General features: G+C 44.7%; 2 protein-coding genes and 1 long non-coding RNA gene across 4 annotated transcripts; 1 reads left to right on the forward strand and 2 right to left on the reverse strand.

Moving 5' to 3' along the window:
- Positions 1-1,626: 1,626 nt before the first annotated feature.
- On the reverse strand, positions 1,627-13,921 carry LOC131889577 (proto-oncogene tyrosine-protein kinase receptor Ret-like). Its single transcript, XM_059238717.1, has 12 exons — positions 13,005-13,921; positions 11,288-11,403; positions 11,051-11,218; positions 9,795-9,951; positions 9,387-9,588; positions 9,119-9,236; positions 5,018-5,207; positions 4,772-4,955; positions 4,168-4,297; positions 3,741-3,942; positions 3,471-3,634; positions 1,627-3,254 (listed from the first exon to the last, which is right to left on the reverse strand). The coding sequence occupies exons 1-12, from the start codon at positions 13,616-13,618 to the stop codon at positions 2,635-2,637; spliced, it is 2,865 nt and encodes a 954-aa protein (XP_059094700.1). The 5' UTR covers positions 13,619-13,921; the 3' UTR covers positions 1,627-2,634.
- On the reverse strand, positions 5,313-8,092 carry LOC131889588 (uncharacterized). The gene has a single exon (XM_059238729.1). The coding sequence runs from the start codon at positions 7,879-7,881 to the stop codon at positions 5,491-5,493; it is 2,391 nt and encodes a 796-aa protein (XP_059094712.1). The 5' UTR covers positions 7,882-8,092; the 3' UTR covers positions 5,313-5,490.
- On the forward strand, positions 10,458-11,637 carry LOC131889598 (uncharacterized). Of its 2 annotated transcripts, XR_009374210.1 has the most exons (4): positions 10,458-10,566; positions 10,632-10,821; positions 10,895-11,407; positions 11,477-11,637. It is a non-coding gene; the product is annotated as an uncharacterized LOC131889598 (long non-coding RNA). The 2 variants fall into 2 exon arrangements; XR_009374209.1 differs by having other exon boundaries at positions 10,632-11,407.
- Positions 13,922-14,060: the final 139 nt, after the last annotated feature.

Raw genomic sequence — 14,060 nt, forward strand, 5'->3', positions numbered from 1 at the left:
ATTTTGGTATTTTGGATGCTTTTGCAAGAAAAACAATTTATTGGAGGCCAAAGTGCAAATTGAGATCTAGTCAAGTGTACTTTAATATTTCTCTGTGCCCCTTGAATAATGCCTGCCTTTTATGCAAACTTCCTAATAAGTAGAAATTTAAACTCTTCAAAAAGATAACTCATTCATTTCTCACCAATGCCGCCTGATGTTTTTTGTCAAATGTGTGGGTTTAGACAAAATTAACAATTGTCCATCCAAGATATTCTAATATGTTAACATTAATGTACATGCACTTTATTGCTTATTCCATACATTTTTTTATATTTTGTCAGTGTACATTACCCATCAATTAAAAAATGACTCTTGATGATTTTATATCTATGTGTGTTTTTGAGCCAATTTTACGCAATATTTCACCAATTTCAATCGAAAAACAATTTGATTGTTTTTGATTAATTTACTGTTCATTATTGTTCTGACTTTCAAGATTAATTCAGAAATATTTAGTATATGGACTGAGTTGTATATCAAGGAGATCATTATTTAATTAAAAACACCTTAATGTACTATGCAGTACGGATAATCTTGTTTTATTCATACTGGAGTTAATGTCTTGATTCAACGCAATGGCCTAAGTTGGCGGTGAGGGGAAATCCGTGTCGTTTCCTCTCTTTAGAGTCCCTGCCTAGACAAGGGAAAACTCCTCTTCTTAGGCGCTGGGGGTTCAAATCCCATTGCTGAAAGGGTAAACGTTATTCTCCACCGATTAGTTGGCGGTGCTACTTTATTAAATCTTAACCTGACCTAATCAAACCTAATCTGACCTTACCTAACCTAACCCAGCCTAACCTAACACGATACTCGTAACCCTTATAGTCTCTATCTAAACCTTTTGCAAAAAATGTAACAATAAGCACCGCCAACTAATCGGTGGAGAATAACGTTTATCTTGCTGAAAGTCAATCATGAAGGAAAGAGACATGAGGTAGTGGTCAGAAAAATCTCCTCAAAAGAGAGAGGTCCTTGATCCGATTCTCCTTCCCACCTTACTCTAGGAAACCTAAATGTTACCTCACATCCACCGATTGAGGACCAACCTGAAATCAGACATGGCACTGCCGAACCATTTTGAATGGTGCGATCGATGGCTGGCTTTGGTAGCAGGACACGGTTTACCTCTCCAACACATCAATTAGATATTTTTAGTTGCCCACACTATGCCAGATTGATGAGGAAAATTTCTTTGTATTAATGTATTATGTTGTATCACAAACAAAGTCTTACGAGCCTTTTTGATCCAAAAACTTTTTTATTGAAAGCCCCCTCCTCCCCCCTCTCGAATCTTTCTTGTCACGTGCCTAACAATGTTTTTTGAGTGGTATGATTCCTTTATTTCGATGATTCAAATCCACATACTGGATTACAAGAGAGATGGAGGATGGACCTTCTCATTTATTGCTACCAACAATTTTGCCTCGCCAAGCCACTTAACTAGAAATGTTTTGTATAGAGAGTGGAGAGTGTCTTCTAAATAACCCTTTACTGGGTTAACTCGTCCTGGCAGATCTCAATTCCCCGTGGGAAAGCTTGTTCTTACATTACGTTTGATTAGGAAAACGAATGAAGACAAATAAATAAGAAACGATTAAACATGTATTGTACTCGTATTTATGCATATGGATGAACAAGAATCTGGGACTGTATTTGACGTTTGACTGGTACTCTATGGTGAAGGTGCAGACGGAATAAATGGTTAGCCTTGTCTTTACCAAAGTTACAACTTGGATCACAGCCTTAAGATACAAGCAGCATCTTGTGTACAGAGGGCAAAAGTTTACCATTAGAAAGACTCACGATGAAAACAACGGCAACATCCAACACGAAATAGTTGTTAAAAACGGAAACAATCAAATCGAATCGAATGGATCATCTCTTTGTCATATCGCAAAGTTTGTCATGATTAGATTCCATTCCAACAACCTGATGATCCAATTGAAAAGAGACAAAATTGGGTCAAAGTGAATAGATTTGTGGGTATTTCAATTACTGGTCATTGTCTCAATACATAGGTAATAACGATATTATGATATGCTATCCTCATTGTCGGCTTCAACTGAATGCCACCTTAGCCGATACAGGTCATAACTGGAACTTTTACAAACCGCAAGGGAAATTTTTTAACGTGAAGCAAACTGGTTCAGTTCTACTTTTTAACACCTTTTACTCGCATTTTACGTTTTCAAGATCATCCACGTTTCTCTGCCATTGGGTTCCCAATTCAGCTCTCTACCCGCCAGTACTTGAAATCATCACGTCTTGCCTTTGAAGGCCTCTGAACCCCTGATGTCTTCTTTTGTTAAAAAAATGAATCAAGCGTCGCTCATCTGTTCAGCAATCCATTATTGCCGAACATATTTTCGTCATACTAATGGGGACGAGTGAGCATTAGTTTACGCCTGAATTCAGAATCCTCTAAAGCTTTACATACAAGGGGATCGGAGGAGGACAAGCACAACACAATTGGAGCGAACTTAACAATGAGGGGACACAGCGTTCCATCAAATTCTCGGTCTCGGAAGCCAGAACCAAACCAATGAAGGCAATGACAATGATGGATAGTATTGGTGTGTGAACTTGTTCAAATTAGAGAGCTGATACTTCCGACTGCCGACAATACGAGCCTGGGTTTAGATTCTTGGCATTTAGCCCAGTTGGATCAAACCGCATATAACCTGACGAGGGAAGGTTAGATTGCGTTTGTGGACTGACTTCGGTGGAAAATTGACGATTCAGTCTTCGATATCCGTTAGGAGAGTCTTCATCCAAGGCATCCAGGGTGGTAATGATATTTTGAGGCATTCCCGCAACCACCGTTTGAGGATTCATGATATCGTGGGTATTGTCCTCAAAGTCCACGAAGGGAATATCCATTTCATTTTGACAATAAGATTGCTGATCCCCTTCGCCTGCCAATAACTGTGAGTAATGCTGATGTTGATCGAGAGGCTGGGATGCCTCGGGATCTTCTGGAGTTGACGGCGACAACGGTTCTTGATTTAACGAATCCAAAGTTTTGAAATCAAGCCAAGTTACGGATGGCTTGGGATTGGGGATCACCCTCATGGGTGGCTTGGGAACCTCGGGTGGCTCTTGAAACGGAATGGGGTCACCTTCAAATAACTCGGAGAGCGACAACAACGGTACTTGCTCTTGAATGGGGGAATCGCTCTCAAAATGCAATGATGGGAGGGATGATAGCGAATCTGAAATGAACAGGATCTTGACTGGAGAGAAACACATATTTCCTACTGGAGTTACAGAAACAAAATTTAATTTGACATTAGTAAAGCTATCGTTTTATGAAATTAAATGACTAATTTGAAAAATCATTATTATCACGGCAACATTCACAGAATGTAAACAAAGATAATTGGATTGAAAATGTCTTGATGTCATCAAACAGAATTCACAGTTTGTACCTTTGCGAATGGGTTCAAGGTAAGCCGGATTGCTGACAAGCATGGGACTGAGATCCAAGTAATTGGTATTGGTTTGTAGCAGAGATTCGAGCCAATCGATCAATTCCTCAAACGAAGGGCGCTCATCTGGGTTATCATTCCAGCACCGGGTCATAACATCATATCTACAACGGGTCAATCCAAATAAAGGAGTATTGTTTGCTCAAGAAAAGAAAAGTAACAACCACTAGGAGGGAACTTTATGTATGTATAGTAGTAAATGTAACATACAATTCCATGGAACAAGATTGAGGTCTTTCCATGCGGAATCCTTCGTTGAGAAGAATGAGAATCCGTTCGGGCGGGACTCCGGGATAGGGTGAGCTACCCAGAGTGACCAGTTCCCACAGCAACACCCCGAAGCTCCACACGTCGCTCTTGGTGGTATACAGATGATCCTTCAAGCTCTCGGGAGCCAACCATTTCACGGGGACTGAAAAAGAGTGTGGACTCGATTACACATTGGAAAGCCACCCACCTCATTTATCACATTTCAGCCCCATGTCAGCCCAGCGGTCCCCAGGAGATCCATCTAAGTTAGGTGGTAGGTATGTGTGTGTGTATGTGTGTGTGGGTGTGGGTGATTGGGTGGGTGGATGAGTGTCACGGTACGCAGCAAATCCTTCTCTATTGTCCCAGCTTCTCCTACTTTACTCACTTCGTCCATTGCTTTTCTTCCAATAGGTCTCGTCAACATACACATCCCTGGTGAGTCCGAAATCCGAAACCTTGCAAACACGGCCTTCACCCACCAAGACATTGCGCGCAGCTAAATCCCTGTGGACCAACTAGAACGAAAAGAACAAGGATAAAAACTCTTTAGTATAGTGCTCTTAAACAAGGCAACGGAACAATCAGCCTCCATAAATGGACGTACAGTTTTTGATCACAACTATATATACTGTTAGACTTTAAACAAAATTAGGGGACCAGGAGAGGACTCAAACGAATCTATGTCGGTTATGTGACACGATGTATCAAGTGGTGGCCTGGCAAATTTGAGGCCACTTTGATGAATGTTCGACTCAGTGAACTTGAAAACTAAATTGGTAAATTTCTTTCCAGCAATTGATACCTACAGAATCCAAAAAAACATGGGTTATGTTCATTGAACCAAATCCCAGACTCGTTAACAAACAACACGATCCTAAAAAACTTTTTCTGTCAAGTCTTGTTGCATTGGATGGTCTACGTCTCAACGGAGATAGCCCGGAGAGATCCTACGTAACATATAACAATGTTGTGCTTTCGACTGTTCTCACCTTCATTTGGGTCAAATAGTTCATGCCCTTGGCAATTTGCCACGCGAATGAGAGAATTTCACCGGAGCTCAGGGAAGGCCTTTCAATGTAACCGGATGAAGACGAGGGCGAGTAGGAATTCGATGCCGAAGGTCGAGATTTGTTTGCATCTTCAAGCAAGCCACGTGAGGCCCTCAAGAAATTTCTGTAGGGAAATCAGAAATGCGTGAGAGGGAAGCATTGAATGGCGTCGAATGTGGTCGCTACCTCAGTGATCCGTGTTCGGCATATTCCATTATAATACTAAGGGGGCCCCCGCGAGTTGTGCACGCCCCAAGAAGCCGGATGACGTTGGGATGATTCACTTCTTTCAAGAGAGCATATTCAGAGATCAGATCATGAAGTTCCTCTTGACTGTAGTTGGATTTCAGCATCTTCACTGCCACCAGACGAGATTCTTGAATGGAATAAAGCGACGTCAAAATAGTCGACTAGTTCGAATATATATATATATGTCAATGTAAGGAACAAACATCGCAAAAACCATTAGGTGACATCTGTGTGATTTCGAGATTTTTTATTAACGGCTTAAGAAAAAGGCACAACCCAGGTCCATAAAAATACGCTTCATTTAGCTTGAACATCAAGCTCTAACAATAACATCACACGAATAATTTTACATATTCAAGACTTGGGCGGCCAACTCGTCAAGACCAACAATCGCAGAGAAAAGTAATAGCTCACTCCCTTGACTTAGATTCCGGTGTTTCTTCTTTGGGTTCTTCTCCAGACTTTGATGGTGTTCCGAAAGCATCAGATGACATTGGGACAGGCATGAAACACATGGGTTGGTTGGGACCGAATTGGCCACCAGGGACGTTGGCCATCGGCATATACATCATCGGATACATAATGGGGAACATATTATTTCCACCGGCTGCCATCCGACGATTGGCCGCCATTGCCCCGATGTTTCCATTGGCATCCATGCTTCGATTGATTTCTTCAAAAGAGTCATTGGCCTGGACCAGCTCTAACTCCAAAGCCTTGATCTTTGCTTTCAATTTGACATTTTCATTCTTTACCTCATCCAGTTTTTGAACGAGAGTCTTGCTATCGGCCACGGCAGATTTCATACTTTCGACGGCCACAGCTAGCTCTTCAGAATGCTTCGTCCTGGCCTTTTTGAGCGTATCCTCCAAGGACGTTTGTATCATCCTATTGCCATCAATCAATCCTTGGTTGCAGACAACCAGCTTCTTGTTTGATTCCTCCAATTGACGGTTTTCTCGCCCCAGCCTAGCAACGACAGACTCAAGTTCCAGGTTCTTGGCTTCGAGCTCTAAGAATCGTGTTTCTTTTTCGGGATTACTGGCTGGCGATATTTTGATAGGAGCCTCCTTCGGCAACTGTTTGGGCCTGGCCGTAAGGCTGTCTTCCATCTGGACCCTTCGGAACCCTTCACCCTTTGAAGGCGAGAGTTGAGACAGGTCCTTGTGCTCAACGCGATCAAATCCAATGATTTCGACGGTAGCCACGGGAGGAGTCTTCTTCTCCTCTACATTAAGAACGGTGGCCTCGTAGTCTCTCCCATCTTCGTTGGAAGTGACCCGACAAGGCGAGCCCGATTGAAAATTGGGTGGTCGCTCGTCCAGGACAGGCTTGTCAGCCAGCGAATGGCGGGTTTCAGCAGAAGCTGGTGCGGTATCCACTTCAACAACCACCGGTGCTGCCGCCTCAGCGGCTTGCTCTACCTGATTGGGCAAGGGCGGAGACAAAGTAGGCTCGGCTTTGACGGTGGAGGCTCGACTGGCCTCGATTTGTTTCTTTCTCTCATCCTCGCCTAAGGTTTCCAACAACTCGGACAGCCATTGGGTCTCTTCGTTGTTGTAGCCTACATACTGAACGATGCCATAGGGTTCACCTTGTTGGTCAGCCTCCACCGACATCAACTCGCCTTCATATTCGCGTCCATCTTGGGCAAAGATGGCGCGACATCGGTCACCCACTTGCCATGGGGGATTTCGCAGAGGCACACCCGATTTCAACGCGGAATCCGGCTTAATGGGAGTCTCAGGCTCGGGCTCCGGCGTGGATTCCGGCGGATGGGATTTTTCAATGGGGTCGACCACCGGTCCAGCTACCGGGGCGGCCGTCACAGCTTCGGCCGGACGACTATCGCGGATTTGTTTTTGAATGGCTTCGGCGCCTTGGCTGGGCAGTAGATCAACCAACCATTGGGTCTCTTCATTTTCATAGCCCACAAATCGGATCAAGCCATAAGCTTCGCCCGCATCCGTTTCATGGAGCGTCATGATGGTGCCTTCGTACTCGACATCATCTTCAGAGAAAACGGCCCGGCATTTATCGCCCACTTGCCAGGATGGGGCCGGATCCATTTCTTTTTGAGCAGCCCGACATTGTTCAGCGACAGCGGTCGGACCTTGCGAGGGTAAAAGGTCACTTAACCACACCGTTTCCGCATTGTTGTAACCACAATAACGAATAGTAGCGTATGGGTCGCCTGAATCGTCCGCATGGACCGTCTCCACGACGCCCTCGTACTCCACCTGGTCTTGGGAGAACACGGCTCGACACGCCGATCCCACAATGTAAATGGGGCTGTGCGACTCCGGAGCGGCCTCCGCCGGCAGCGTTTGACCTTGGGCTAAGGCCTCGGTACGCGCGATCTGACCCCGCGAAGGCAGCAGTTCTTTGGCGGGCAATTTGAGCGGTTTTTGGGTGGCCAAAAAGCGCACAGCCGCCGTCGAACCCGAACTACTCAGTCCGGTGACCGTGGCTTCTTCGATAACCCCGGTTTGAGGATGACGGACGCGGCAATAGTCGCCCTTCTTGAAACTGGGACTGGTCATGGTGAGAGGGCGGGGCGAGACCAGGGTGTGGGCACCGATGGTGGGCGATAACGGGACCGCAGGTGGGACGGCTGGTTGGACCTTAGGGCTAGTCGAAGTACAGGGCGCCGCGATGGGGGTGGCGGGAGTGAGGACAGCCTGCGCTTCGTGCTCCTTGCGACAGAACCCTCGACAACAAGGTCCAGCGGGCAAGAGGTCCACTTTAAAGGTGGACTGGCAGTATTGACAACGCAACGGCCAAGCAGAAGCGGCGGACATGGGGGCCCGAAACGCGGAATCGGTGAAGGCGGCGGCGGCTCTCGGGACCCAAACTATCCGGGTGGATAAATGAAGCGCACTGGTAGCAATCTAGCAATCTAGCAATCTAACAATCTAACAATCGGGATATGGATGTGACAGCCTTGGGCGGTCGAGCGTCAATGGGGTGGGTCACGGGTCAGAGGGAAACCCACACACGTGGTCAAATGGAGAGGCACGCGCAAGAGCGATGAGCTGACCAACCAGTTGAAACAGTGTCGCCCTTTAAGTTGCGCCAAAAGTCAATCGTCAATCTTTTGTAAGTAAAACAAAGATGTGCCTAAATTTTGTAACAGATAAAAATTCAGGAAAGACACTAAGTGGGGCTAAAATTGACCATTTCCCCAGTGTAGCCATTCATTTGCATTACTACAACTTTTTTTACACATATGCAACCTTTTTTCGCATTTTCGAAAACTAAAAATAGGCGAAAAAACAACCTTTTTTCCCAGGGTCAACGCATTATCCAAGATTGTCCATGATTGTATATTTAACGGATCATAACGGAACGGAAGTTTGCTTTGCTAAAAGTTAACAAGTCCGCTCAGCGTTTATCACACACTGACGATCATTTGTGAACAAGAGTATGTAACGCTATGATCCAATTACCGTCAGCAAAGATTACAAACGAAAATAACGCCAATTACAACATTGATGGATTATATGGAGCCAAAACGTTTTCAAGACTCTCTCTCTCTCTCTCTTTTACTGTCTATCTGGAAAAGGCATCGATGGGTTCGATCATATGAACTCTTACCATGGGGCGAGAAAGTTCCTGCTGCGAATTCCATTTTTTTCTTCCCAGGCGGTAAATCGGCTGGCTAGCTTGCTTGCACTGGGCAAAGACTCTAGACATTGCCTGTGCGGCCCTACCAATGGGAGCTATTTGTCAAAACCTCAGAGTCAATGTTAGTTTTATCTTTTCTTTTATTCCCCAAAGGTCCCCAGAGACTTCATGGAGGGGGAAGGGATTGCTTTTTTATTCCAAATACGAAGAAGGGGGAGAAACGAAACGCTTTAGTCCTCTTTGTGACACTTCTCGAGCCACTTGGTTGGGGGAAGATATGATGGCGGACATTGTTCGACAAAAACCCAGTCATGATACGATTTGGCAGAAATTGCACTTCTAGTGTCCGTCTTTTTTGGCTGTTTGCATTCAGATATCTATTTGTCTCTCTTGTCGTCCCATCGTACTTACCCACATCATCGCCATTCCGAAAGAACGCCCTCGCTCGCATCACTTTTCCAAATTCTCCTTCGCCAATGATCTCCTCCAAAACAAGATCTCGTCGGGGAAATTCCCATTTGGCGTCCACCTAGAACATCAAATCAAAAGAAGATTCGAGATGACAAGCCAGTCACAACAGCTCGTTCTTTGGTCGAATTTTCATGAAAGATCCTCATGATGTTGTATTAGGAGGTCGTATTTGCTTAATGCCGAGTTATCGAGCTACCGAGCTACTCACCGGTGGGATTGCGGGTGCATCGAAATCAAATGGGTCCCTCGTCATAAGCATGGTGGCACTGGCCGTGATGGAGGTCGTGGCGGTGTTGGCGCTGGATGAAGCACCCACACTCATCCCATAATCCAACCCCGATCGCAAGAAGGGAGTGTCAAGTGAAGGAGACATGGGTTTGGGGAGTCTGTTCAGTTTGTGCGATGTGTACCTTCATGAAAAGAGATTTTACGTGGAAACACTGGCTTATTCATATGAGGGATGTGGATGGGGTTGAAGGGTCCTTTTGTGTCTCTTATTCATGTATATGATCCGTTCCGCGGAACGATCATCTATAATCACTAATTGAGTTGGAAATACCCCCAGATACGTGGAAACGGTTCAGCTAATGGATATGCGATCTCAGCTAAATCTCACCTTTGCCTGTAGAAAAAAATGGCTGCCACTGGTACAACCATAATGACAACGCATCCAACCGCAGATAACCACATGAGACAAGACTCGCCGCAAAAGAAATCATCGTCCACTTGATCTCGTAAGGCCTTGCCATGCCCAAGTAGAAAGGACTCCTCGTCTGCACAGAGAAGAGTAAGAAATGGGAGAAAATAATGAAAAGTGCTTCTTTGATGACCCGTCTTGATGAGCTTTCATGGAGAAGTGAAAGAAAGACATTGAATCCGGCCATAAAAAGAAATTGCCCCCGCCATTTTTTGCTTCTCTTCGTGACAAGTAGGCCGAGGCCTTTGGAGTGCGAAATCGACCTAACCATATCTTTTTGTGAGTGACTGAAGCAAGTTGAACGGCTCACCCAAAAAGGAGTTTATCGAATATACGTCTAACCATGGCAAGTCACTTTTATTTAGGATTTGAAAAAGAGACTTACGCACGGATTACGGAAAAGTGCGGTTAACCTTCAACCAAACCTTGGATGAGTATTGCATTAAGATAACTAAGCTAGACGGTTCTCTTGTTTCATTCGGCATTTTTAACCAACGCTCTCGCCAAATCAGGCCTGGCTTCGTCTTGGTCGCTCTCGATCTCTGCGTGATCAGGCAGAGGAAAGCTGAGTTGGGAAATCGACACTCAAGATGAGCTGGGTCGGAGTTCGAGTTCCTTCCACCTAATTAAATTCCATTCTCAAAGGTCGAGCCGAACGTGCTAGTCGGAATTTTGATCGCCATTAATCCAGGTACTTGAGGCGAGAGCTTTAAGGTCGAGTTTCATTCTAATGTGGTCGACAAATCTTATTCCCAGATTCCTCCTCACCGAGGAGACATTGGGCGGAAGCGAGCAGACCCAACTTTTTGTGTGATGGAACCTGTTCATGGAAGCACATGATTAAAGTCCGGTGACCGCGTTTTCCAGTCTTATATGGTCACTTTATCTCGTAGCTACTACCCAAAGCGAGGTGTTATTCATGTTCAGAAGTGGAACAACGGACTTAGTTGGGAAACTCCATGAGTTCTCCAGAATTGAGGCCGACGGTCTCATCCTTGCTTCATTTTCGTGCTTTCCAGATAACTATCCTGAAGGAACTTGACAGTTACGAGTCCAACATCGATGAATAATAATGAGCTCCCGATGTGGTATCTACTAACCATTGCCCAATGGTTAAAAGGATCGTTTCACCTGAGAGTGATTAAGTTGAAGAGCGTGAACATTTATTTACTCACCATCCATGCGATGCCTCTCGTCCCAAAGAGAGTAAGTTGAATTGGGGCCCATGCAAGAACAAGAATCCCCTGCACAAGTGCAAATGAGATCTTGCATGTCTTGGGGTAGAATCCCCAAACCAGGCCCTTCGGATGACCCACTTAGTCGAGGCATGCCGTACACGTGAGCTAAAAAGTTTGATACTAACCGTTATATTTGCTTGGTTTGATTGCATTTGTCATCCTTGCTTTTATTACCTGGGTCGACACAATCTTGAGGGCACAGGCCAGACCTTGCTTCCAAAAAGTCGCATCTCAGATCTGGACATGTCACTGGATCAATGGAACACGTGGAGTAGCTTGACCCGTTCTCTCTACGTAAAGAAAACATTCATATGACGGATTAAGTTAAATGCCAAGGTTTTGAAGTCTGTAGTATTTCCACAGAATCGAGGAATTCTATCTGGGCATCATTTTCCTGGAATTGAAAATACCTCTGGGCGATGGTTTCAAATTTAATGGTGGATTGAGTTCGGCAGAAAAAGTAGCGTCACATTTGAATTGAATAAATCATTTAGATTTGTTGGCCAGTCAGAGAATGAATATAAATTTGCGATATTTTTGCAAAGATGCGATAACCTCCGGGCCTAAGGATGCCAAAGATAGGAGAACCATACCAAAATGAAGGAGTATCTTTGTAAAGCTGGACCTATCAACGGTTTGGAAGAATTTTGCACCAAAAGCATTCCAATATCTTCTGACAATACAACGTGTCGGTTTAAATTTAGCTTGCACGATTCCTCATGAATTATTGGGTAAATTTATATCAATATCTAGACTGATATTTTGCTTACCATGGGAATTTGTATGTGTATCAAAAACTCGATTAATGCGACGAGAAAACAAAAGTACATTTAATGAGGTAATGTTTGAAGAACAACTGTAGTCGCCTATTTTGAAGAAACGAGCTATTTCAGATCCAAGCACTGCGTCTTTGCTCATTGGTATTCCGAAGGGTCCTCGATTCAACCCGACATAATCTCGTGAAAATTATTGTCAAAGTCTGAAGGCATGAAATTGAAATTTACTTTGTTCCATTGAAACGAAACGTGGCCCAAAGTCAGCGTTGTCATGGGAAATGTCTCCCGCAAATCAAAACATTCCAGTACTTGTTATACGAAGGTGTAATGGCTCTAAAATGTGTTCACCTTAAGCCGTGGGTTTCCGCGGAAGCATTAAACACGTGGCATTTAATTGTATGCAATTTGAGGATGCTTTGGTTGCAAGAGTAAACCTTCGTTTTTTCATTGATATTTGATGTTTGTCACCTCCATGAAATGAACCAGACACAAGGGCATGAATGAAGTGTTAAAGTGATGGTGACAAAACCAGTGGTTTATAGATTAGGTCAAATGAAAGATGTAAACACTCAGATGAATTCTTATTTTTCATTTGATCGAAGAGCTCGGAATGGCAGCTTGTAATTGCGTATCAAGTTGTTTGTTCCTTTCCAACGTCTGTACTTGTGAAAGGGAGAGAAGATCTTGTCTTTGACAAGTTATAATGAGAAAAATGTACATGATGGAATAGAAGTGACATCTGTAATGACCAAATCATTCAGATTCAGAGTTTCAGATCTCGTGGGAGGAGCTCTGGTCTAGAAAAGTTTGACAGCATTCCCTCCGTTCAAATCATATGAACCGAGGTGCAAGAAAGGTATAGACCATTTTGAGTCATCATCAATTGACCTTTCCTTCATTGAAGGGTCCAATTCTATGTCTCATTTGCCTGGATGAGGCAACCAAGGCAACCACCAAGTGGTACGCTAGGAAAGTCATCGCCAAAGATAAGGTATTTTGTAAGTTGTAATTAGCTAAATTCTTCCAGGAGGACAGCCACAAAGACATGTAAGTAATTAGTTACTTTCTGCCTCATAAAAAATTGCAAGGCAGGAAGCCATAAATCTTTTCCCTACCTGTTTTCCTGTACCCATTGACAATGAGCGGCAGGATGAGTGGAACCCGCACCACAAGAAGCCACACATTCTTCCTCAAGGTTGTACTCGGAGCAAAGAATTTCCGAACCCAATTCGCCCGCACAATCTATTTGGACACTACTCTTCTTCACCGTTATCTCCACCATCACTGTCTTGGCTAGGGATTGGTTTTTGCCTTCAGGCTCGAAGCGATAACTCATGTAATAGTGATCCCCGGCCCTTAGTCGAGCTGGCTCATTGATGTAGAGTGTTTGTCGATCCCGTGTGAGCATAAATGGAGTGTCAAGGAATTCCATGTTGGTCTCGTCCCTAAGGCGCTGACTCACGTTCCTGCTCGTACTACTTAGTTGTACCTTGATAAACACGTGTCGGAACTCGGCGGTCTCTTCCAAGGATAAGAGGTCCGTTACACGGGTGAAGGCCGAGACATCGTCTCTGATCTCTCGAGTAATCGCCTGATCTTCAGCCTCCTTTTCGTCCCAAAAGAATGGAGCAAGGGTCGAGAACGACGCTGCGTCTGTCTTGTCATGCTTAATGTGTTCGTCTTGGTCTATGGAACGGATGGCCGAAGGATCGTGGTATTGAATATGCATGTCGAAGGTTGCCTGGGAAAAGAGCCAGGATTAGAAGTAGACGCACTACGCGACGCGTGACGATTGAAATGGGATGAGCGGAGGGAGCTCTAAAGTGGAAAATCAAGTGGCCAGATTTGCTCCTGAATGGATAATGTATGAAGCTTGACAATAAATTCCCCGTTTGGGGGCATGATCCGCCCTTGATCCACTCAGGATCTCGGCTCATTCTTTATCTTTTTATGATGGCCATTTACTTGGAAGTGAAAGCCCCTAAAATCCCGTTGGAAGCTCTGATCATATTATGCAGACAGTGCCCTGTAGCTCCCTCCCATCACTCCCATTACTGCCACCCTATACCTTTCACCCGGACAAGAGGATCTCAATATTTGACTCAACAGGATCCAAATTGCGAATTTGGACCCTTCATCGCAGACCCACCGTCACAGACTCACCCTCTCGA

Source organism: Tigriopus californicus, chromosome 1 (assembly GCF_007210705.1).
Source record: "Tigriopus californicus strain San Diego chromosome 1, Tcal_SD_v2.1, whole genome shotgun sequence".
NCBI classification, from domain to species: Eukaryota; Metazoa; Arthropoda; class Copepoda; order Harpacticoida; family Harpacticidae; genus Tigriopus; species Tigriopus californicus.